The sequence below is a fragment of the Neophocaena asiaeorientalis genome, unplaced genomic scaffold (assembly GCF_003031525.2).
Source record: "Neophocaena asiaeorientalis asiaeorientalis breed wild unplaced genomic scaffold, Neophocaena_asiaeorientalis_V1.1 scaffold149, whole genome shotgun sequence".
NCBI classification, from domain to species: Eukaryota; Metazoa; Chordata; class Mammalia; order Artiodactyla; family Phocoenidae; genus Neophocaena; species Neophocaena asiaeorientalis.
In genome coordinates this window covers 2,257,471-2,283,824 of record NW_020174442.1, presented here as the reverse complement: position 1 = coordinate 2,283,824, position 26,354 = coordinate 2,257,471, and the positions used below count along the sequence as shown (strand labels likewise).

The following is a 26,354-nucleotide window of genomic DNA, read 5'->3' as shown; positions in this document are numbered from 1 at the left end:
TGTCTGGTTTTGTATCAGGGTGGTGGTGGCCTTATAGAATGAGTTTGGGAGTGTTTCTTCCTCTGTAATTTTTTGGAAGAGTTTGAGAGGGATGGGTGTTAGCTTTTCTCTAAGTGTTTGGTAGAATTCACCTGTGAAGCCATCTGGTCCTGGACTTTTGTTTGTTGGAAGATTTTTAATTACTGTTTCAATTTCATTACTTGTGATTGGTCTGTTCATATTTTCTATTTCTTCCTGGTTCAGTCTTGGAAGGTTATACCTTTCTAAGAATTTGTCCATTTCTTCCAGGTTGTCCATTTTATTGGCATAGAGTTGCTGTAATAGTCTCTTAGGATGCTTTGTATTTCTGCAGTGTCTGTTGTAACTTTTCCTTTTTCATTTCTAATTTTATTGATTTGAGTCCTCTCCCTCTTTTTCTTGATGAGTCTGGCTAATAATGGCTTATCAATTTTTTTATCTTCTCAAGGAACCAGCTTTTAGTTTTATTGATCTTTGCTATTATTTTCTTTGTTTCTATTTCATTTATTTCTGCTCTGATCTTTATGATTTCTTTCCTTCTGCTAACTTTGGGGTTTTGTTTGTTCTTCTTTCTCTAGCTCCTTTAGGTGTAAGGTTAGGTTGTTTATTTGAGATGTTTGTTGTTTCCTGAGGTAGGATTGTATTGCTATAAACTTCCTTCTTAGAACTGCTTTTGCTGCATCCCATAGGTTTTGGATCATCGTATTTTCATTGTTATTTGTCTCTAGGTAGTTTTTGGTTTCCTCTTTGATTTCTTCAGTGATCTCTTGGTTATTTAGTAGCGTATTGTTTAGCCTCCATGTGTTTGTGTTTTTTATGTTTTTTTTCCCTGTAATTGTTTTCTAATGTCATAGCATTGTGGTCAGAAAAGATGCTTGATAAGATTTCAATTTTCTTAAATTTACTGAGGCTTGATTTGTGACCCAAGATGTGATTTATCCTGGAGAATGTTCCATGCACACTTGAGAAGAAAGTGTAATCTTTTGTTTTTGGATGGAATGTGCTATTAATCTCAATTAAATCTATCTGGTTTATTGTGTCATTTAAAGCTTGTGTTTCCTTATTAATTTTCTGTTTGGATGATCTGTCCATTGGTGTAAGTGAGGTGTTAAAGTCCCCCACTATTAATTGTGTTACTGTCGATTTCTTCTTTTATAGTTGTTAGCAGTTGCCTTATGTATTGAGGTGCTCCTACGTTGGGTGCATATATATTTATAATTGTTATATCTTCTTGGATTGATCCCTTGATCATTATATAGTGTCCTTTGTAACATTCTTTATTTTAAAGTCTATTTTATCTGATACGAGTATTGCTACTCCAGCTTTCTTTTGATTTCCATTTGCATGGAATATCTTTTTCCATTCCCTCACTTTCAGTCTGTGTGTGTCCCTAGGTCTGAAGTGGGTCTCTTATGGATAGCATATATATGGGTCTTGTTTTTGTATCCATTCAGCAAGCCTGTGTCTTTTGGTTGGAGCATTTAATCCATTCATGTTTAAGGTAATTATTGATATGTATGTTCCTATTATTTTCTTAATTGTTTTGGGTTTGTTTTTGTAGGTCCTTTTCTTCTCTTGTGTTTCCCACTTAGAGACGTTCCTTTAGCATATGTTGTAGAGCTTGTTTGGTGGTGCTGAGTTCTATTAGCTTTTGCTTGTCTGTAAAGCTTTTGATTTCTCCATTGAATCTGAATGAGATCCTTGCTGAATAGAGTAAACTTGGTTGTAGGTTCTTCCCTTGCCTCACTTTAAATATGTAATGCCACTCCTTTCTGGCTTGTAGAGTTTCTGCTGAGAAATCAGCTGTTAACCTTATGGGAGTTCCCTTGTATGTTATTTGTCGTTTTTCCCTTGCTGCTTTCAGTAATTTTTCTTTGTCTTTAATTTTTGCCAGCTTGATTACTATGTGTCTCTGCGTGTTTCTCCTTGGATTTATCCTGTATGGGACGCTCTGTGCCTCCTGGACTTGGGTGGCTATTTCCTTTCCCAGGTTAGGGAAGTTTTCAACTATAATCTCCAAATATTTTCTTGGGTCCTTTCTCTTTCTCTTCTCCTTCTGGGACCCCATAATGCAAATGTTGTTGTGTTTAATGTCCCAGAGGTCTCTTAGGCTGACTTCATTTCTTTTCATTCTGTTTTCTTCATTCAGTTCTGCAGCAGTGAATTCCACCATTCTGTCTTCCAGGTCACTTATCCGTTCTTCTGCCTCGGTTATTCTGATATTGATTCCTTCTAGTGTAGTTTTCATTTCAGTTATTGTATTGTTCATCTCTGTTTGTTTGTTCTTTAATTCTTCTAGGTCTTTGTTAAACATTTCTTGCATCTTCTCGATCTTTGCCTCCATTCTTTTTCCAAGGTCCTGGATCATCTTCACTATCATTATTCTGAATTCATTTTCTGGAATGTTGCCTATCTCCACTTCATTTAGTTGTTTTTCTGGGGTTTTATCTTGTTCCTTCATCTGGTACATAGCCCTCTGCCTTTTCACCTTGTCTGTCTTTTTGTGAATATGGTTTTTGTTCCACAGGCTGCAGGATTGTAGTTCTCCTTGCTTCTGCTGTCTGCCCTCTGGTGGATGAGGCTATCTGAGAGGCTTGTGGAAGTTTCCTGATGGGAGGGACTGGTGGTGGGTAGAGCTGGCTCTTGCTCTGGTGGGCGGAGCTCAGTAAAACTTTAATCTGCTTGTCTGCTGATTGGTGGGGCTGGGTTCCCTCCCTGTTGGTTGTTTGGCCTGTGATGACCCAACACTGGAGCCTCCTCGGGCTCTTTGGTGGGGCTAGTGGCAGACTCTGGGAGGGCTCACGCCAAGGAGTACTTCCCAGAACTTCTACTGCCAGTGTCCTTGTCCTCATGGTGAGACACAGCCAACCCCCGCCTCTGCAGGAGACCCTCCAACACTAGCAGGTAGGTCTGGTTCAGTCTCCTGTGGGGGTCACTGCTCCTTCCCCTGGGTCCCGATGGGCACACTACTGTGTGTGTGCCCTCCAAGAGTGGAGTCTCTGTTTCCCTGAGTCCTGTCGAAGTCCTGCAATCAAATCCCACTAGCCTTCAAAGTCTGATTCTCTAGGAATTCCTCCTCCTGTTGCCGGACCCCCAGGTTGGGAAGCCTGACATGGGGCTCAGAACCTTCACTGCAGTGGGTGGACTTCTGTGGTATAAGTGTTCTCCAGTCTGTGAGTCACCAACCGAGCTGTTACGGGATTTGATTTTATTGTGCTTGCACCCCTCCTACTGTCTCATTGTGGCTTCTCCTTTGTTTTTGGCTGTGGGGTATCATTTTTTGTGAGTTCCAGTGTCTTCCTGTCGATGATTTTTCAGCAGTTAGTTGTGATTCTGGTGCTCTTGCAAGAGGTAGTGGGAGCACGTCCTTCTACTCCACCATTTTGAACCAATCTACCTGCATCATTTTTAATGAATGAAAAATAATACAACTAGAAAACTATGACATCAGTTATGTTCAAGATGTTAACTTGCTGCTTGGCCCACGTTTGTCCTTGTTGTGCTTGTATGGCATATAAAACTTACTGATTTGTGGCTTCTTAGCAGATGGAGACGAGTGTAAGCAAAAATTTCTTTCATGACCCATCTAGCCTTGGAAATTGGCAAGGTAATAGGGAGGACATCTAGGAATGTGAATTTTAGAGATTACAGAAGTGTCACAGTTATTTTTTCTTGTAGGAAAGGACGTGATATTTTACATCGCATAAAAAAAGCAGAGTGAGTTTTTGGGGGGAGTGTATGGGGGATTTTCGTTTAACAATTACCAAAACACTCATTGTCTACAGGTTGTCTATACAGAAGATAAAAGAATAATAAGTCATGGCCTTTGCCCTCAAAGAGTTCTGTCTCTCAGGGTAGATAAGTATATCCACAAATAGGGTCAGTATGGTAAGTGTAATATAAGTATGTGCCACGTGCAGAAGCAGTTTTCGACTCTCTTCCCTCAAGCCAGGGCGTATATGGGGTTAGCTTTTATTTGTAATTTTAAGCACATTTCCAACTTCTGATGTATATCTGCTTAATTTGTTCAGTAATGTAAAAGTTACAACTTTAAGAAAGAATTTATAATGGAACAATTTATATTTTTACAGAGTAACGGTGGTATAAGTGACTAAGAACTTGACATCAGATTTCAGCTGGTACCATTGCAGGGCTAGAGGGTACCTATCACAATAAGATAATAGCATATCCTACTCATCCCCTTAGTCCACCACTCCTTGTCTTATCTGGTCTTGATTTTTGTTGAAGAAATCACCATATTCTAGCCATTTAGGTGTACTGTCGTAAGTTTTGGCTTCTCGAATTTCCTACACTCCACAAGACCATTGCGCAGTAATTTCACTTGTGCTACAACATTCTGAATTTGGAATCATGACATGTATTATTATCTATTAAGCCAATGAAATCAAACAGACAGAACATGCAGTAGCCAGTAAAATTGGTGTGAATTTTTTTTTTTTTTTTAATTCAGTATCCTTCTTGGTATGCCATTTTGGTTTCTGGGAAGCACAGGTTCACTCTCCTGCCTTGAGGCACCATGTTCAGAAGCACCACATTATGATCTGAGACTTAAATATTGGACAGTGGTGCAGTAGAATTTTTGTAACTGTTAAGTAATTTTGAGTAAGTAGCTTTTGTAAATATTGTGCAATTCTCTATTATGGTATTTTCCCCTGTCAGCTCTGGTCATTTATATAGTGAGGTAAAGTAATAGCTCCTCCACAAGCACTGATTCTTTTCTATGGTGTTCCTAGCTTTCAGACCCAGCACTTGTATGAACTAGGCATTTTTGTTACAAAGTAGTGACTGTATGGAATTTTTTTCCCTCCAACAGTCCATCCCCCACCACCACCTTCCTAAACAAAGTCTTCAGGGAAAGGCTGCCATCTTGTGGTTTTTAAAAATACAGGATTTAAGAAAAAAATTATTGTGATATGACTGCTGAGATTTTATGTGTGTACGTAGTTGTTGTATAATACCAAGATGAGTAAGAAATGAGTACTATTAAATCTTCTCTTCAAACTACCTTTGCTTATCCTTTGGATAGCTGTTTTCTTCATTTTATTATAATATTACAATATTTTAAAAAAGTTCTATTAACTAAAGATTCCTCTGTTAAACCCACTCTCACACATCAGTAGTAGAAATACTTGTCTGTAATATCAGTTTTAATTAAGAACAGCTATCAAAAATTTTTATGTTATTAAGGCTTTGCCCATATGACTAATTAATGATAATGGACTTATTTGGATTAAAAAATACTGATCTTTAAAATATAATTATTTGACAAAATATATCCTAAGGAACCTTAATTTTATAATGTAGAATTCCATTGAATAAAAAGTGATATTTAGAAGTAAAAGAAACCTTAATTTGAGTTTCATTCTTGGGTAGTTAATAGTATAAACAGGAAAAATTAACTTTTCTTCAAAATACTAGGAAGCCCCTTATTTGTAGTTAAGGAAATTTTAAAATCACCTCTTATGTAAGAAATGGAAACTACTTGCAAGCTTAGGGTCAGTTAATTCTTAGGTAATGTCAAAGGGGGGTCAGTTAATTCTTAGGTAATGTCAAAGGAGTTTCTATATATCATCAAGTCATAAAATTATTTTTCAAAGTAACATTTCATTTTCACTTACTTAATCTCATCGTTTATCTTGATTTATGTCTCCTGTACATCTTGTTTTATAATATTCATTGTATTTAAAAATAGCAAATTTCCATTTCTTCAAAAATGTTTTAGTGAAGCATATAGATGCCTCTTTATAGAAAAAGGAGGACTTGTGTTCTCCCTCAGAGACAACCAGGATTCTGGTACGTTGGGCCTATGGACATTTTAGACCTAGAGTCATTCCTAATCAGGGAAGGGAAATCATTGAAAGAGAAAGTTATTATTCACCAAAAACTCTAGATATAGTGTTCCTGAATTGCTCCTGTAATTTTACTAGGTATGGCAGCCTTTATTTAAATTGCCTCTTCTTTTATTTCCCCCTTAAGCAGGGAGGGAGAAGGCTTCAAGTCAGAGGTATAATTTGATTTCTTGCACTTTTTCAAATGTCTTGCAGTTATGCTAAGAAAGAATCTGATCTTAATGGAGCCCAGATCAAGCTTCGAGAATACGAAGCAGCGCTGAATTCAAAAGATGCAGCTCTGGCTACTGCACTTGGTGATAAAAAAAGTTTAGAGAGTGATTTGGAGGATCTGAAGGATCAGATTGCCCAGGTAAGGTAAACTCTGCTCTTGAGCTGTATTTGGCAGGTTAATTGCCCTATTTGTCTTGATTGATTGATTGTAAAATTTATTTTATGCTTTTTACTTTTAAAAATTTATTAAGTTATTTTGGTGGGTGGTTAACCTGCAAGGATAGCCTTGAACTAACATGTAAAGCACGCTCACCTCTCAGTCCTTGTGTCTGGATTATGCAGATCTTGTTGCTGCTCTCCGTCCTCTCTGTTGTGCTTATGCTCATTCTGTTTCTTGCTCTCACAGCCTATTTCATTATTGTACCAAAATGTGAGGTAAGAAGAGAGAAGGTGTCATAATGGTGCTCTGCACACAGGAAAAAATGAAAGTGGTAGCTAAAATCGTTAGTTTGAGTTTTGAAATGTAAGTCATAGGTTTCTGTTCATTCCCTGTTGCTGTTTCCCAAATTTGAGAGGTGTTTTGATGTGACACTCTGTGGGTGGGACCAGCAGTTGAACCCACAGTTCTGTGATAAATGTTATCATGAGGGACTCTCATACATTAACAAATAGATAGAAATTGTAATACTTGATTTGATTCAATCCGTAGGTATCTATTAAATTCATTGCTAAATGGTTGCTGTATAATTTTCATTAATTCTTTTTCCTTATATTAGTTGGAAGCCTCTTTAGCTGCTGCGAAAAAACAGTTAGCAGATGAAACTTTACTTAAAGTGGATTTGGAGAATCGCTGTCAGAGCCTTACTGAGGACTTGGAGTTTCGTAAAAACATGTATGAGGAGGTAATTATATATAATTTTATTTTTTTAAGGCATGGAGAGATCCCAAAAGGCTTTGTTATAAGCTATACGTATGAAAAATGGGAAGAATTTTGTAGGCAAATTATTTAAGGCACTGATGCTAAAGGACTGCGAGGAAGAACTCAGGGTGCTATGGTAAACTTAAAAGCTTTTACTTCCATCTAACTTAAAAAGGCTTGGCTACAGCTGTTAATTACTATCAACCTCTGCATTTGTATTAGTTATATGTTTTGCCTAACAAATTACTTCAAATTAACAAATTACTTCAAAAACTTAGTAACTTAAACCACAGACTTTTATTATCTCACAGTTTCTGAAGATCAGGGATCTGAGAGCTGCTTAACTGGATGGTTGTTTCAGGGTCTCTCATGAGGTTGTAGTCAGGCTTTCAGCCTGGGCTGCAGGAACCGGTTTGGAGTTCATTCGTAGGTTTTTGGCCAGAGGTATCAGTTCAGCATGGGCTTCTCTATAGGGCTGCTCATGATAGCACTCTTCGAGCGGAGTGATGAGAGAGAGAGAGCAAGACAAGCCACATTAACTTCTATTAACTAATCCCAAAGTGATATACCCTCACTCCCCATCACACAGACCAACCAAGATGCACTATGGAATGGGGATCACACAGCGGGTGAATACCGGGAGGCAGCAACCACTGGGGGCTGGTTACCCAGAGCTTATAGTTATATATGTATATCTAACAGTATCATTTATAAGCCGTAACTTCTGGTTAAGCCTTGAGGGTGAAGGTAGCAACATTTGCCAAAAAAGAAGTATACTGTAATACAGTTGAAGAAAGGGGAATATATATTTTCTCAAAATTGAAGAGGGTTGGAGTTCACCCAGGTTAGAGAACATGCAGTTAAATACATAATGTTTTTAAAAGTAATGTAATTTTGAAAACGGTGACTAACAATGCTTTTAAAATAGAAATTTATTGTAGAAGTTAAATAATTTTTTTTATTTGGAGAAAAAATAATATAATAAAAATCTGACCATTTTTATGACAATATAGTATTAAACTAGGTATTGTGGGGGCAAAGTGCACTCACTGGATGAGCAGCCAGACTTTGGACAGTTCTTGAGTCAGTTTCCTATTTAAAAATGAAATATCAGTACCTGCTATTTTTTCTTCAAGGTGTGGTGAGGATCAAAGTGGAATATTGTGTGTGATAGCTTCTTGTAAACTACAGTGAATGCTGTCATATAATAATAATAATTATTATCATTATTATTATTTTCAGTAAATCTATTTATTATTTATTTTTGGCTGCATTGGGTCTTCGTTGCCGCATGCGGGCTTTCTCTAGTTGCGGCGAGTGGGGGCTACTCTTTGTTGTGGTGCACGGGTTTCTCATTGTAGTGGCTTCTCTTGTTGCCAAGCACGGGCTCTAGGCACTTGGGCTTAGTTGCTCCGCGGCATGTGGGATCTTCCTGGACCAGGGCTTGAACCCGTGTCCCCCTGCATTGACAGGTGGATTCTTAACCACAGCACCACCAGGGAAGTCCCTGTCATATAATTATTAACTACAGTTCTGCTTATAAATTGAAGTATCTTTATATTAAGTTGACCTACATTTTTGTTTTGTTTTGTTAAAATTGTCCGTGATTTATTATTTCTTACTTTTGACGCTGTGTGTACTCCCGCATCTTTAAACCAGGAATTGAGTATTTTTTTCTTTGTAAGTCACTGATTCTACATAAAATGTTAAGTGAAAAACGGCATCAGTAAAAAGTAATTTAGTATTTTTAGAATGTTTGGGTAGCAACTTTGAATTTTGGGGTTTTGCCTTTTTGAGAATGAATTTAAAATATTCCTCATTTCTTTTTTTTAACATGGAGAATAAAATTCTCTGCAATAAATATACGTAAATTCCTTATTATGAACAGTTTAGGGGTAAGAAAGAGGAAGGAGAAAAACAGGAAGAAGAGGAAAGGCGGCAGACAAAGTGCAAAATGATTAGTAGGTACTCAATATTTGTTGAACTAAACCTTTCATTTGCATATTTTTATGATTTAAGTATCATTCGCGTCATCATATAGATGTGAGCCTTGGGAGATTAATGGCAGAACTGGAATTTGAACCCTGGGTTTCTGATTCTATCGAGTGCATCTTCCTCTGGTTAAGAGAAAAATGAGGAAATGCAAAGAAAAACTGCATGCTGTAAGATGATACAGAAACATGTTCTTCTTATATCCCCCTCTTGTGGCCTCTTTAATTATTGTCATTAAAGACAGATCCGTTGTATTTTCAGAGCTAGAAGCTAGAATGAAAATTTTATTCTTGGACTTGTGTTCCTAGCCATTCAAGTTTGGATAGTTCCTTAAAACATAATGTGAAGGATTATGCCTATTATTTCTATTCTTTAATAGTGAATTGTCATATGTACTTGAGATAGCAACGTAATATTGTCAGTAAGATTCTGTATCAATTGATGTTGATACCTTAGCACACTACCAGCTGTTAGGATAAGTCATGTAAATTAGCTTGCTCTGTCTATCGCATCTTAGTATGCCTAAGAAAAGTTTTATTATGTATAAGTCTTCTAGTTGAAGTTTTGCTGATAAGTGTCTAACTTACCTTGTAGATTTTTTTCAGAGTTGTCCTTAGTATCATCAGTACAATTTAGAAAAATAACTACGTGCTATTCAGCGTACCTAGTTCTCCACGATTGCCTGGTACTTTAGTAAGTCTTCCAGCCATTCCTTGCCTTTAGAGAAATAAATAGGTATGCCACTGAAAAGAAACATAAAATTCCTAGGGCTTGAGATGCTACCATTTCTGTCATTAGTTTCAGCTCAAAAATCTTCTTACTTGAAAATGAAGGCAAAAAAGTATCTATTCACATACTTGCCCTAGGACAAAACATGAGGAGCTTGGTGTGTAATACCTCAGATGGCCTTGATGTCACTCAGACTTGTACCAGTGCAGCTATGGTAAGTAACTTGGTTTTATGTCATCCCCCCCCGCAGGAGATTAATGAGACCAGAAGGAAGCATGAAACTCGCTTGGTAGAGGTGGATTCTGGGCGTCAGATTGAGTATGAGTACAAGCTGGCTCAAGCCCTTCATGAGATGAGAGAGCAACACGATGCCCAAGTCAAGCTGTACAAGGAAGAGATGGAGCAGACTTACCACGCCAAAGTGAGCAGACTCTTCCGGGGATGGCTTTACACACTTGAAGCCTTTGTTTCATAGTCTCCCTGAGAACATGACTTGATGTTTGGTTTGTTCTAGTTTTCTTAAATGAATTCCCGTAGTCTCCATGGATATTAAAAAATGGATTTTTTTTTTAAAGAAAGCAGTTTTTAATAAAGTAAATGTTATTAGAGATTATTCAAAGAAAGTAGGGTTATTCCACTTTTATCAAAGGTAAGGTTTTTCTCTTTGTCCAACTGATCATTCATGTCAAGTCATATTAGTTAAACTCCAGACATCTGAAAATAGCTTTTCCTTCAGTAACAAGTACTAATCTTGTTGGACTGCATCTAGTTCTGACTTCCATGTCATCATTGTACATAGGTTGTGACCACCACACTTTGGGCTTTTTTGAACAAAGGCCAAATGGACAGTGTCTGCAGTTTCCTCTGCCACTAATTATTCATTAAAAAAAGACTATAGAAACTTCTCTCTTGTATTAGGAGACCATGCAAAAATTTATTAACTCCCTGAGTACGGGCTTTCATAGTAAATAATTTTACCCCAATGTGTTAAATGTTACATGATTTGATTAAAAAGAGTTATTAGTGGAAGACTTAGAAAATTAGGGTCATAGAGGTGTTGAAAATAATTTCCATTGCATGGCCTCAAATTGTTCATGTTGCTTTTAATCCACGTCATGAAGTAGTAATTGCCTGGTGAGAGGGAGAGATCTTTTAATCCCTACATTTAGTTGTTCCGCACTTACTCAGTGCTGGCATTGTGCTGGGCAGTGACAGAGCTAAAGTAAGGATTAGTCAGTCAAAGAGACTCTGGCCTCAAAGGGAGCCAGGGAGGAGACATACATAAAAAACGTGCCTGAGACACATGCAGAACAGAATGCTGTGGGCATTTGGAGGAGCGGGATATTGTTTCTACCAGAGGAGCTGTTTTTTGCTTCTGAAAAGAAGTGTGTCTGTTTGGTTTGAAATAATCTCTAAATTAGTACTTTCTGCTTATTGCTTTATATTCTGTATCAGATTTGGTGGGTTAGGGGTATATGATGCTTGTTTTCCTACAAATGCCACCACAGTTAAATTGCTCCTGTCCAGTCTCCTTATTAGCAGTGTTATCTGAGACATTAGAGATATAATGGATGAAATATTGAAGCACTAAATTTTGGGTAAAGACCCAGGTATATCAGCATTGTTAAGCTCCTATATTGGGAATTGAGCCGAAAAGGCAGAAAGACTTTTAAGGTAATTCATAGCACATCAGCAAACTTCATGATGCTTTTCCTGTTTCATCAACTAGTTACTGGCAGGGTTTAGGTTTGAAATGAGATGCCTTGAGATGAATCATGGTTCCTCATTTGTTTGTTCTAATTCACTAGATAAAACTGACTATGGTCTGCTTCTTTATTTAGCTTGAGAATGCCAGACTGTCGTCAGAGATGAATACATCTACTGTCAATAGTGCCAGGGAAGAACTGATGGAAAGTCGTGTGAGAATTGAGAGTCTCTCATCTCAGCTTTCTAATCTACAAAAAGAGGTAAGTAAGCATGGGAGTTGTACTTGAAGGCCACCTCCACCATGGTAGTCTACCTGCTCAGCTCTGCCTGAAATCACTTTTCAGAGAGGATAGTATTTTCCTGAATTCTGGTTTCACAGTGCTGTCCAGATATTTTTCTATTTGTCATTTCATAAGCATCCTCTGAGCAGAGACTGTTGTTCCTGACCTAATAGATTACTCAGAGCTGCCCTTGAGGGTGCAACCTGCTGGCTTATTCCTTGGGTTTACCCCAGGGCCCAGGTTTTCTGACCCATCCAGCAGCCTGATCTCCACATAGTGCTCTTTCCAACGTACTCTTTTTCATCACATTTAGAAACCATAATGAAGAAAAACCTGCAGAAATTCTGTGTGGGTGGTAAATGCTTTGTGTTTCTAGACAAATTCTTTCCGTGCTTAGAATACCCAATAGTTAGTATCTTGGGAAGTAGCATCAATTTGCGTCTTAGTTAAGAATTTAGTGACTCATTGATTCATTGGCACGCCTAACTGTCGCATGACTGTTACTGGTTGTGTTGATGGGTGCCTGTCAGTATGTGATGGTGCACTCTGAGTGCAGCGTAAGCAGGTGTGGACACTGCCTGAAATCTGGTTTTTAGTCTAAGGGTGATGTCGATGTGCACACAAAGTACATATACAACCATATAAGTATGCAGAATGTTTTGATAATTTACTCACCGTAATTACTTGGGAAGTAACTTCAGCTTCTGTTTTCCTTAAGGGAGGAAATTTTGTTGTTTTAAATTTTCCACATGAATAAACTTTTTTATTCTTGATTAAGCTTTCTTTTTCTTTTGTTTTTAGTAATATCCTTTTTTGATTGTAAAACTGAAGACATTTATTGTAGGAATTTAGAAAGCAATGAGTTATGTAAAACAGGGTGATGTAAAAAAAGTTAATTAAAAAACAGAAGTTTTTACAATGCTTATCATGTGTACTTACTTTATTACTCACAACATAAATTTAAAAATTATTTTGGACCTATTTTGTCCTGATAGTATTTTGAAGTTTTCGTGTAACAGTAGAGCCGGAGGGACAAGGACCTTTGAGTTCATTCAGTCTGACCACAGACCTGGGTGAGTTTAATGACCGGTCCAGAGAATGTAGGCTGATAAATGGGTTTCTTTCATAGTTCCCAGTTTTTCCCTTTACACCTCACTCTCTTCAAAGATTTTCTTTTAAGAGTTTAACAATCTCACCACCTAGAGGGGTGGGATAGGGAGGGTGGGAGGGAGACGCAAGAGGGAGGAGATGTGGGGATATATGTATATGTATAGCTGATTCACTTTGTTATAAAGCAGAAACTAACACACCATTGTAAAGCAATTATACTCCAATAAAGATTAAAAAAAAAAAAGAATTTGGCCTTTCAGAGAATGCCTGTGAGAGTAAGTGCATTCTAGAAAAAAAAAAAAAGAATTTAACAATCTCTTTTCCATTGAACCATTTAATAGGTACCTTTCCAAAAATAGTCCTGGCTGTTTTTACTCCGACTTGACATTTACTACTCTTTTCCATCTAATAAATCGTATTCTAATTATCCCCTCTTCCTCAATTTTACAATTCCCTGTCTTTTGGGGGGTGTGGGGATGTGGCTGGTGCTTAATCCACTTGATTATGCTAGGTATGGATGTTTTACAGATGAAAAGACTAAGACTTGCCTGTGGTTAAATAGTGGTAGGCTCTGAAATTTGGTAGCTACGTCTTCTGACTCAGGTCCAGGGCTGTTTCCCTGTTTGCCTGGTAGTTATGTTCGCATCTTTGCAAGTTTTTTGGTTAACTTCATGTTAGTGGTTTTTAAAAATGTCAGGCAGGGCCCTGGGGGTTTTGAGGAGCTCACTCTTTAGGAAATAGGAGAGAAACACCTCCTTCAGCCAGAATAGTTTAAAATTTCTCTCTAAATTTCAGGGGGATGGGGAATGATCCTTTCATCTATTCATTACTGGTATCAGATTTTATGATAAATAATATATCTTAAGGGATATCTTCTTTGGTTGATAAATTTTAACCTTAAAAAGATCACCAAAAAGAAAAAAGCCATATATTTTTCATACTGTATATCTTAATTGTATTTGTTGTGGAGTCTTAGTTTCGTCATGCTGCACGTTAGGCCATAGAACTTCCTTTTTGGTTAAGTGACTCATGTTAGTGAAGTACTTTTTTTTTTTTTTTTTTTTTTTTTTGCGGTACGCGGGCCTCTCCCATTGCGGAGCACAGGCTCCAGACGCGCAGGCTCAGCGACCATGGCTCACAGGCCCAGCCACTCTGCAGCATGTGGGATCCTCCCAGACCGGGGCACGAACCCGTGTCCCCTGCATCGGCAGGCGGACTCTCAACCACTGCGCCACCAGGGAAGCCCCGTGAAGTACTTCTTTAGTTTTACTTAAAATTGACATAGCCTTTATTTTTTATTTAAAAAAAATTTTTAACATCTTTATTGGAGTATAATTGCTTTACAATGGTGTGTTACTTTCTGCTTTATAACAAAGTGAATAAGCTATACATATATTCTTGTTTAATGTGTCATTTAAAGCTTTTCTTTCTTTATATTCATTTTGGATGATCTGTCCATTGGTGAAAGTGGGGTGTTGAAGTCCCCTACTATGATGGTGTTATTGTCGATTTCCCCTTTTATGACTGTTAGCATTTGCCTTATGTACTGAGGTGCTCCTATGTTGGGTGCATAAATATTTACAATTGTTATATCTTCTTCTTGGATCGATCCCTTGATCATTATGTAGTATCCTTCTTTGTCTCTTTTTAAAGTCTAATTTGTCTGATATTGGAATTGCTACTCCAGCTTTCTTTTGATTTCCATTTGCATGGAATATCTTTTTCCATCCCCTCACTTTCAGTCTGCATGTGTCACTAGGTCTGAAGTGGGTCTCTTGTAGACAGCGTATATACAGGTCTTGTTTTTGTATCCATTCAGCTAGTCTATGTCTTTTGGTTGGCACTTTTTTTTGTTGTTGTTTGTTTGTTTTTTTGTGGTATACAGGCCTCTCACTGTTGTGGCCTTTCCCATTTTGGAGCACAGGCTCCGGACGTGCAGGCTCAGCGGCCATGGCTCACGGGCCTAGCCGCTCCGTGGCATGTGGGATATTCCCGGACCGGGGCATGAACCCGTGTCCCCTGCATGGGCAGGCGGACTCTCAACCACTGCGCCACCGGGGAAGCCCTGGTTGGAGCATTTAATCTATTTACATTTAAGGTAATTATTGATATGTATGTTCCTATTACCATTTTCTTAATTGTTTTGGGTTTGTTATTGTAGGTCTTTTCCTTCTCTTGTATTTCCTGCCTAGAGTAGTTCCTTTAGCATTTGCTGTAAAGCTGGTTTGGTGGTGCTGAATTCTCTTAGCTTTTGCTTGTCTGTAAAGATTTTAATTTCTCTGTCGAATCTGAATGAGATCCTTCCTGGGTAGAGTAATCTTGTTTGTAGGTTTTTCCCTTTCATCTCTTTAAATATGTCCTCCTACTCCCTTCTGGCTTGCAGAGTTTCTGCTGAAAGACCAGCTGTTAACCTTATGGGGATTCCCTTGTATGTTATTTGTTGCTTTCCCCTTGCTGCTTTTAATGTGTTTTCTTGGTATTTAATATTTGATAATTTGATTAATATGTGTCTTGGTGTGTTTCTCCTTGGATTTATCCTGTATGGGACTCTCTGCACTTCCTGGACTTGCTTCACTATTTCCTTTCCCATGTTAGGGAAGTTTTCAACTATAATCTCTTCAAATATTTTCTCAGTCCCTTTCTTTTTCTCTTCTTACTGGGACCCCTGTAATTCGAATGTTGGTGCGTTTAATGTTGTCCCAGAGGTCTCTAAGACCGTCTTCAATTCTTTTCATTCTTTTTTCTTTATTCTGCTCTGCGGTAGTTATTTCCACTATTTTGTCTTCCAGGTCCCTTATCCGTTCTTCTGCATCAGTTATTCTGCTATTGATTCCTTCTAGAGAATTTTTAATTTCATTTATTGTGTTGTTCATCATTGTTTGTTTTGCTCTTTAGTTTTTCTAGGTCTTTGTTAAACATTTTTTGTGTTTTCTCCATTTTATTTCTAAGATTTTGGATCATCTTTACTATCATTCGTCTGAATTCTTTTTCAGGTAGACTGCCTATTTCCAATTCATTTGTTTGGTCTGGTGGGTTTTCACCCTGCTCCTTCATCTGCTATGTATTTTTGTCTTCTCATTTTGCTTAACTCACTGTGTTTGGGGTCTCCTTTTTGCAGGCTGCAGGCTCATAGTTCCCGTTGTTTTTGGTGTCTGCTCCCAGTGGCTAAAGTTGGTTCAGTGGGTTGTGTAGGTTTCCTGGTGAAGGGGATTAGTGCCTGTATTCTGGTGGATGATGCTGCTGGATTTTGTCTTTCTGGTGGGCAGGACCATATCCAGTGGTGTGTTTTGGGGTGTCTGTGAACTTCTGATTTTAGGTAGCCTCTCTGCTAATGGGTGGGGTTGTGTTCCTATCTTGCTAGTTGTTTGGCTTAAGGTGTCCATCACTGGAGCTTGCTGGTCGTTGAGTGGAGCTGGGTGTTAGCGTTGAGATGGTGATCTCTGGGAGAGCTTTTACTGTTTGATATTATGTGGAGGCAGGAGGTCTTTGGTGGACCAATGTCCTGAACTTGGCTCTCCCACCTTAGAGGCAAAGGCCTGACACCTGGCTGGAGCACCAAGACCCTGTCAGCCACATGGCTCAGAGGGAAAGGGAGAAAAAAGGAAAGAAAGAGAAAGTGGCAGGGGGTGGTGGTGGTGGTATGATGAACTGGGAGATTGGGATTGACATATATACACTAATATGTATAAAATGGATAACTAAGAAGAACCTGCTGTATAAAAATAAAATAAAATAAAATTCAAAAAAAGAAAGAAAAAATAAAATAAAGTTATTAAAATAAAAAATTTATTAAAAATAAAATAAAATTTAAAAGTAATAAAAAAATAGAAAGAAGAGAGCAACCAAACCAAAAAACAAATCCACTAATAATAACAAGCATTAAAAACTATACTAATAAAAAAACAAAAAACAGAAAAAACAGACAGAACCCTAGGACAAATCGTAAAAGCAAAGCTGTACAAAATCTCACAAAGAAACATACACAGTCAGAAAAAGAGAAGAAGGTAATAATTGTATATATCTATATATATATAAAAAAAGGAAGAGAGCAGCCAAATCAATAAACAAATCTACCAATGATAATAAGGTCTAAATAGTAAACTAAGATAAACGTAAAACCAGAAAAAAAATTAGATGCAGAAAGCAAACCCGAAGTCTACAGTTGCTCCTGATGTCCACCGCCTCAATTTTGGATGATTCGTTGTCTCTTCAGGTATTCCAAGTTGCAGGGTACAACAAGTTGATTGTGGAGGTTTTATCCACTGCTCATGACGCTTCTGGGGGAAATTTTGTGAGGCGTGCCATGTGTTCTCCCGGGGAAGCTGTCCCTGAATCTCGGGACCCTGGCAGTGGCGGGCTGCACAGGCTCTCGGGAGGGGAGGTGTGGATAGTGAGCTGCGCTTGCACACAGGCTTCTTGGTGGCTACCACAGCAGCCTTAGCATTACATGCCCATCTGTGGTGTCCACGCTGATAGCCGTGGCTTGCGCCCATCTCTGGAGCTCATTTAGGTGGTGCCCTGAATTCCCTCTCCTCATGCATCCGGAAACAATGGTCCCTTGCCCCTTAGGCAGGTCCAGCCTTTTCCCCGGACTCCCTCCTGGCTAGCTGTGGTGCACTAGCCCCCTTCAGGCTGTGTTCATGCAGCCAACCTCAGTCCTCTCCCTGGGATCTGACCTCCGAAGCCCTAGCCTCAGCTCCCAGACCCCGCCTACCCCGGCGGGTGAGCAGACAAGCCTCTCAGGTTGGTGAGTGCTGGTCGGCACTGATCCTCTGTGTGGGAATCTCTCCACTTTGCCCTCTGCACCACTGTTGCTGAGCTCTCCTCCGTGGCTCCAAAGCTTCCCCCCTGACCCACCCCCCCGACTCCCCCAGTGAAGGGGCTTCCTAGTGTGTGGAAACTTTTCCTCCTTCACGGCTCCCTCCCAGAGGTGCAGGTCCCGTCCCTATTCTTTTGTCTCTGTTTTTTCTGTTTTCTTTTGCCCTACCCAGGTATGTGGGGAGTTTCTTGTCTTTTGGGAAGTCTGAGGTCTTCTGCCAGTTTTCAGTAGGTGTTCTGTAGGAGTTGTTCCACATGTAGATGTATTTCTGATGTATTTGTGGGGAGGAAGGTGATCTCCATGTCTTACTCCTCTGCCATCTTGAAGATCTTCCTGACATAGCCTTTAAAATGCTGACTTAGAGGGGCTTCCCTGGTGGCACAGTGGTTGAGAGTCCGCCTGCCGATGCAGGGGACACGGGTTCGTGCCCCGGTCCGGGAAGATCCCACATGCCATGGAGCGGCTGGGCCCGTGGGCCATGGCTGCTGAGACTGCGCGTCCGGGGCCTGTGCTCCGCAACGGGAGAGGCCACAATAGAAAATATTTTTTAAGATATATATATATATATGATAGTGTTATGTTTTGGAATTAGGAGTTTCATACATTGCTTATAGCATTTCTTTCATTTCTATCTAGATGTTTGACTTTGGCCAAATTAATTGATTGGTCAGAGACTGTTTGAGTGGCAAAAGAGTCTCCAGTGGCACTTTGAGATTACCTCTACTTTTTGTTTTTCTAACACCCGAACTCTGGAAACTTCTGTTGCAGCTAGATCATAATAAACTGGTACAATTATGTTACATACTTTAAAACAAAGAAAACCCAAGACCATTAGAAACCAGTTAGTAAAATATTAACTCTACAGGCAGAATCTTAACGGATAGTTTAGTTAGACCTCTTCATTTTCCTAATGTGGATACCAGTTTAGTGAGGTATGTTACAGTTAATGGCAGAATCAGGAAGAAGAGTCTAGGTCTATCTCTCATGTTGTGTTCTTTGTATTTCACTACAAAGCAGGTGTAGAGCAGCTATTTAAACTACATTTAACTATTTCTATTTAAAATACAAAATGACTCAGAGTAACTTTAAAGCTTATTTATACCTAGATTGTGATTTTTCCCTCTTAAAAAACTCTATAACATCAAAGGCGGACAAATAGAGACATTTTGGTGTTTACAAATTGAGGCTCAGAAGTTAAGTCTGAATCTTGGGTGATTTATGTCCCTTTAGATTCCACGTTGTTGCTCATCTGTTTCTCCCACATGGGAGATAAAAGTGAAGAGATTGATTGAAGAGGAGACGTTTTATTTATTTTTTTTGGCCACACCCCGTGGCCTGCAGGATGTTAGTTCCCCGACCAGGGGTTGAACCCGTACCCCCTGCAGTGGAAGTGAGGAATCCTAACCACTGGACCGCCAGGGAGTTCCCAAAGAGGACACATTTTACACTTCTTATATTTTCTTCCTCCAAAAAAGATCATAAGCCTGAGAGGGAGAAAAAATGGATTTCTCAGTTTATAGCCTGGTTTTTTGCAAATGCAGTTAAATGCAAATTCTCTGAGGCAGGATTTTGTTTAGTATCACTCTTGAGATGAATGCCTGCTTCTGATATAGAATGTCTGGATTTTAATAAATTGATTAGTTGATTTTTTTTTAATTAAAAAATTTTTGGCTGTGTTGGGTCTTCATTGCTGTGCATGGGCTTTCTCTAGTTGCAGTGAGCAGTGGCTACTCTTCGTTGCAGTGTGCAGGCTTCCCAACGTGGTGGCTTCTCTTGTTGCCGAGCATGGTTTCTAGGCACGTGGGCTTCAGTAGTTGCAGCATGAGGACCCTAGAGCGTGCTGTCTTCAGTAGTTGCAGCACGTGGGCTCAGTAGTTGCGGCGCATGGGCTCAGTAGTTGCGGCGCGTGGGTTCTAGGGTGCACCAGCTTCAGTAGTTGTAGTGCATGGGCTCTAGAGCACAGGCTCAGTAGTTGTGGTGCACGGGCTTAGTTGCTCCGTGGCATGTGGGATATTCCCCGACCAGGGATCGAAGTCCCCTGTGTTGGCAGGTGGATTTTTTACCACTGCGCCACCAGGGAAGTCCCTGGTTGATTATTTTTTAAATAACCTTTTTATTTTGGCATAATTGTAGATTTACAGAAAAGTTAGAAAGCTGGTACAGACAGTTCCCTTATCTCCCTCCCTGCGTTTTTCCCCCATTGTTAGCATCTTAGGTGACTGTGGTTCATTTGTCAAAACTAAGACACTGACATTGGTACATTACTATCAACTATACTCTAGGCTGTACTGTAGTTTTTGTGTTTTTTAGGATACCACAGGTCTCTGTAAGTCTCCTCTGGTCTGTGACAGTTTCTTAGGCTTTCTTTGTTTTTCATGACCTTGAAAGTCTTGAGAAGAACTGGCCAGGTGTCCTGTAGACTGTCCCCCAATCTAAGTTTGTCTGGTGCTTTTCTCATGATCAGCCTGGGGTTATGGATTTTAAGTGCCCTTCTTGTTACATCATATCAGGGATTACGTGACATACACACAACGTCACTGGTGATGTTAACCCTTATCATTGATTAAGACAGTGTTTACCAGGTTTCTCCACTGTTAAGTTACTATTTTCGCCTTTCCATACTCTGTTCTTGGGAAGCAAGTCACTAAGTCCATCCCACTCTCAAGGGTAAAGGGCAGGAATTTAGCTCCACATCCTGAAGAAAGTATTTACCTTTATTAAATGGAATTCTTTCGTAAAGATTCATCTTTTTTCCCCCCTATTTGTATATTTATTTATTCATTAGTTTATATCAGTATGGACTCATGGAAATGCTTTTATAAAATGTTTTTTAGTATAATATCGAATACTACATTGTTTTACTGGCTCAGATTGTTCTAGCTTTGGCTGTAAGGAGTTCTGTCCGATTGGCTACCATGTTCCCCCTTTTTTTGAGCACTTCTTTACTTTCTGGTTCTATAAGATGCTCTAGGCCCATCTTGTATTTTCCCTGCCCCAGCACTAGAATCAGCTATTTCTGCAAATAGCCCTGGTTCTTTTTATTGGAGAGTGGCATCTAGAATTAAGCTCTGGGCACTGAGTATGCTCATTGGTATTGGGGTGTCATTGCTTCTAGGCCTGCTTGTGGGCAGAGCTAGGTAATAAATGTGTATATGCTAACCCATGTTTACACATTTATCTGTAATTGTATCTCTGTCCACTTGTGTTTATATTAAGGTAACCAAGAGTTTATACATATGTCTCTGACTTTAACCCTGTACCACTGGGTTCACTTTAGGCTTCCTTCCTTGCTTACCTGTAACTGCTCTCTGAGAGTAAGAAACCTGGTTTCTGCCATCCCATTTACTTATTTATCCAGCCCCAGTATACATGCAAAATAATTTCAGATTTTTTAACCTGTACCCCTGTGAGAAATAAGTTCACTAACCTGGAGTGTAGTGTTTCTGCATAACATAGAGCTCCTTTTTATCTTTAGCCTTCTAGATTTAACTTTTGCACAGTATGTGCCCTTTCTCTCCTGCTTTGATGCGCAGGTACTTGTGTTTTAAGGGCCTAAGCTATACATCAGTCTTTCTGAGTTGATTACCTTTGTTATTTTCTGAGGTTATGGAGATGAATTCTGTCTTGGAGAAACACAGATGAATAATTACCTAGTGAACCACAGGGTTTCTAAGATGAACCTTCTGGTATAGGATGTGTGATTTTTCATTTTTTTAATACCAAATATGAAGTTTCTATGTTTACAATAATATTTCCAGACTACCATATATCATATAGTCTTTGCATGCTGATTGAGCGTGGGAAAGAACAACAGTTCTAAAGTGGTAACTGGAATCGCTTTTCTTCAGTTTCTCAACAGTTCCAGCATTTCTCCAAAAGATACTAGGTTTCTTTTGTCAATGAGTTTTCTATCTTTTAATTCTTTACTTTTGTTACTTTATTCTTTTGAGCTCAGTGGTTTGTAGGGTAGCCAGACTTGACTTTTACTAAAACCACAGCTTACAATTTTGCTTTATTTGGTCAAGTAAAGAAAAATTATATGTACATTTATGACACATTTGAGGAATATATCTTTTTCTAGCCTTTTTATAAGATAAAACTTTCCTGAGGGCTATATTTTGTATTGGAGAAATTTTTGGTTTTTAATTTCTTAAAATAAAAATTTTCTTGGATTCTGGTGTCAGAGATTGGATTTGTTCCAGTCCAGGAAATAGTTTAGAATAGCTGCCTTGTGCTACTGTTGGAATGTTCCTAGAAAGTAAATGTGTTCCCTTGAATCTTAAGTCTAGAGCATGTTTGGAGAGGATTCAAGAGTTGGAGGACTTGCTTGCTAAAGAAAGAGACAACTCTCGCCGCCTGCTGTCTGACAAAGAGAGAGAGATGGCGGAAATATGGGATCAGATGCAGCAACAGCTGAACGATTACGAACAACTTCTTGATGTAAAGTTAGCCCTGGACATGGAAATCAGTGCGTACAGGAAGCTCTTAGAAGGCGAAGAAGAGAGGTGAGTAACTTAGTTGTTACCCTACCTCATAGTCTGCTTTTTGCCCCCACCCTTTCTATTTAAAGAAAAGTAAATAGGTTTTTGGTTTTTTTTTTTAACAATTAAGGCAACTTTAAATATTTTCTTGTTTCTTTTAATACCTAGCTGTAGAGATAGGTAGTAATAGATCATACTTTTACCTCAACAATAGAAGATGTTCAAGCAGTCTTATTATTTTAAATGCTGAACTCTGTCAGGATAGAGTCTTTCCTTTGAAATTTAAAATGTTTTGATAATTTAATATATTGCAAAATATCAGATTTTTTGAAAGAGACTTTATACTTATTTTTCAAATCTGGTTAGTGTATTAATCCTTTTATACCTTTTCTGAGAAAAAAGTTCCAAAGGGAAAGTGTCTGATTTAGAATAAAAGCCATTTAATTTCAGTATTGTATACATTGTGACTGTAATTTTGTAAAAAGAAAAGGCAGGTATGAAAAACTTAAGGAAAGTATACTAAGTGTAACAGGGGTTGTGGTAGGGTGGTGGTAGATGACATGTTCACCCCAATGTCCTCCCCTCATCTCCCCACCCCCGGGTTTTCCAAACTTCCTACGTTATGGTTATAGTCTATTCCTACCTAAAACATTCAAATAATACTTTTTTAAAAAGAAAAAAAAGTATGACAGTGGGCATTGTAGCACAAATAAGTTTCTCTTCGTTAAGATGTATGTGGGGCTTCCCTGGTGGTGCAGTGGTTGACAGTCCGCCTGCCGATGCAGGGGACATGGGTTCGTGCCCTGGTCCGGGAAGATCCCACATGCCGCGGAGTGGCTGGGCCCGTGAGCCATGGCCGCTGAGCCTGCGCATCTGGAGCCTGTGCTCCGCAACGGGAGAGGCCACAACAGTGAGAGGCCTGCGTACTGCAAAAAAAAAAAAAAAAAAAATGTATGTTGGCTTTGTCTAACAGATTGTCATTAATGTTTTGCTTTAGTAATGCATGTGCAGGATATTAATATCCTTTTTTTTAAGGTAAGGAAGGGCATATGTGTTTCATAATTGGAATGTTTTATTCCTCCATGTAGATTGAAGCTCTCTCCGAGCCCTTCTTCCCGTGTGACAGTATCACGCGCATCCTCGAGTCGCAGTGTGCGTACAACCAGAGGGAAGCGGAAGAGAGTGGATGTGGAAGAATCCGAGGCCAGCAGTAGTGTCAGCATCTCTCACTCTGCCTCAGCCACTGGGAATGTCTGCATTGAAGAGATAGATGTTGATGGGAAATTTATCCGCTTGAAGAACACTTCCGAACAGGTGGAAACACAGGCCCCTTTTTGTCCAGCGTGGCTTTGCTGATTGGTGTCTTGCAATTGTAATAACTTCTCAGCCTTTATTTGGATTCAGTCTTTGTGGAATAAGAGTTTCCTTCTCCTTTTTAACCTAAATTCATGAAATGTAGTATAAATTTAAATAGGAGGAGCAAGAGGGATGGTGCGCTTAGTAGTTTAAAGATTTTATTCTTTAGCTCTTCTTCAGAGAGCCAGGGCTCTTTTTCACATCTGGTCATTTTGTCACTGTGGCCTTCCTAAGGATGAATTATTAATATTCCCTGTCCTACCTAGCCAGATTTGTGAAGAAGTTAGATTATGGATATAGATGGTAGATATTCTTTCCCAGCTGTTAATTTTATGGAAGGAAGGAAATACAAGCCCAGACTCGGACACGTGTAGGGAGTGTTTTTCTCTCTAAATAAATGAATGAATAGTACTGATTTAATTTATATCAAGACTAGTATGAAGCCCTATCTTGAAATTATTTGTTTAAAAGTAAACATAAAATATTCATAGCAAGGGGCTTCTCTTCTGGCGCAGTGGTTGAGAGTCCGCCTGCCGATGCAGGGGACGCAGGTTCGTGCCCCGGTCCGGGAAGATCCCACATGCCGCGTAGCGGCTGGGCCCGTGAGCTGTGGCCACTGAGCCTGCGCGTCTGGAGCCTGTGCTCCGCAACGGGAGGGGCCACAACAGTGAGAGACCCGCGTACTGCAAAAAAAAAAAAATTCATAGCAGGGAATTCTGAACTTTTGCGCTGGGGCTTTTGAGAGCTCAGTAGTGGAGGTCTTGGGAATACCCTGGCTAGGCATCATTGAGCTGGGGTCGTGAAGGGGTATCAGGTGATGCCAGAGGAAGGCAGGTCTGGGGTGTATTGAGGATGCAGTGGGATGGATGTCACTTCCAGAAGCATGTTCAGGATTTGTAAAATGTTTGTAAAATCACTCCTTTTCTCACCAAAGCTATTGAAACTATCTTGCATGTGGATGAATAAATACTTTGGATGGGCAAAGGAGCTTTAGCAGTCCTGATATGGAAGAGCATAGGTTCTAAGCCCTCTTAGTCACGACTTCAGAAACTAAAGAACAGAGTCGCCTCTGCTACTCCATTGTAGTAGTTTGGCTGTTTTTCAAAAGGCATTGCTGTGCTTTGTGGAGCTATTCTGGAGCTGGCTCTCAGCCTTGTTTACTCCTGTCTTTGAGTTAGAGATGGATATAAATAAATTAATTCAGCTAATTGCTTTAATACCCTGCACCGTTCCTCAGGAGAGTCAGGCAGCTCTGGGCAGCCTACGGGCTAGCGTTGATAGCCGGTGCTTGGGACTGGCTCATTATGTCATTGACCCATTTTTGAGCCCCTTATGCTTTAAGGTAAGAGTTAAATATGGGCAGAAGTGGTACAGATGAAGAAAAAGGACATATTTTCTTCCTTCTCTTTCCAGGCTTTATGTGTGTATATTTTAAAAGCTTAAAGCAATCAAAAATTAGATGTTTATAATGGTGGTTATGAAGCTAGATTGTGTTGTAAATTTAAATTATATACCTGTTCTAACATTGAATATCACCATTTAATTTGGTTCGCATCCCTTTTCTTGCAGTTTTGTCCTCTTTAAAATTAAACACTTTAATAATTAAAACTGCAGCATTGTCAAAGTTTCTGTTTTTCTGAATGACAAAACCATGTTTTCTTTTCATAGTAGGAAAATATGAACTATGGGAAGACAGTCATAAAGTTGTCTTAGTTTAACTGCCTATGGATTGATTTATTTGATTATTCCATAACTTTCTGTATATTTGAAGTGACCTTGTTTTATTTTGTTCTTTCAATAGGATCAACCAATGGGAGGCTGGGAGATGATCAGAAAAATTGGAGACACATCAGTCAGTTACAAATATACCTCAAGATATGTGCTTAAGGCAGGCCAGACTGTTACAGTAAGTTAATTTAGTCATCATTTAATTTAACTTCATTGTCTTAACCAATAGTTAAAGTAATTAAAACCATTTTGGCTTAAAGAGAAGCATTTTAGAAATGGGCATTAAAATGTTTTTGACATTATTAGGGAATTACAAGTGCTATTAAAGATTTTTAAAATTCTTTGTTATTGAGAGTGGTAAGTGACTATTAAAAGTGAAAGAATTGACCTTTGAATTATTTTTATTTTCTCTACTCCAGTAGAAATTAGCAGCTGACATCCCCCCTTCACCCCTAAAGAAGTTGAGGTGACTGTCTCCTTTTATCAATTCCTTTGTAAAAATATTAAATACATGTTTAAGATTTTATGATTGATACACACCTTACTGAGTGTTTAAGATCAAAGGCTCAAACAGGTTAGAACTTCTCTTTTAAAAAGTGTATTCATAGAACTTGCCACCACATTGTGAAAATATCAGATGCTAATTTTGTAATAATGGGTAAAAATTGGAAAAGATATCCTAATCAGCTATCTTTTCTTTTCTTTAGTAATTATTGTAATGAGAGCAAATTTCTCAGCCCTATTATGTGTCTTACGGAAGCTGCATAATGTGATGGAAAGAATCTGACATTTTTAATTCAGAAGATTCAGATTTGAGTGTGCCCTTTATTTCTTTAAAAGTATAAAACCACTCTGCCAATCATCTGCTTTTTCCACTGGATACAGTTCCTCAGTGACTAAATATATATATTCTATAGGTCTAGTGGAGAACTCAATTTTCACATAAAAAAATGTAAGGCATTTTTTTTTCCTTTGGTAGCTGGCATAAATGTGTTAAGAAGCTCTTTGGAATGTGGTAATCATAAGTGATATTTCTATAAAATTGTACAAGGCAGGGCAATAGCAAAGATCAGTTTAAAACTCCAGAACAGGGGCTTCCCTGGTGGCTCAGTGGTTGAGAGTCCACCTGCC

The 26,354-nt window shown here is 38.9% G+C and overlaps 1 protein-coding gene across 1 annotated transcript in view; it reads left to right on the top strand.

Moving 5' to 3' along the window:
* The window catches only part of LMNB1 (lamin B1), a 64,493-nt gene that overhangs the window by 25,822 nt on the left and 12,317 nt on the right, over positions 1-26,354 (top strand). Inside the window, exons 3-9 of the mRNA XM_024757162.1 lie at positions 6,084-6,240; positions 6,878-7,003; positions 9,992-10,162; positions 11,583-11,708; positions 21,943-22,163; positions 23,228-23,453; positions 25,297-25,401. Coding sequence (XP_024612930.1) covers positions 6,084-6,240; positions 6,878-7,003; positions 9,992-10,162; positions 11,583-11,708; positions 21,943-22,163; positions 23,228-23,453; positions 25,297-25,401 — 1,132 coding nt within the window. The remainder of the gene's footprint in view (positions 1-6,083; positions 6,241-6,877; positions 7,004-9,991; positions 10,163-11,582; positions 11,709-21,942; positions 22,164-23,227; positions 23,454-25,296; positions 25,402-26,354) is intronic.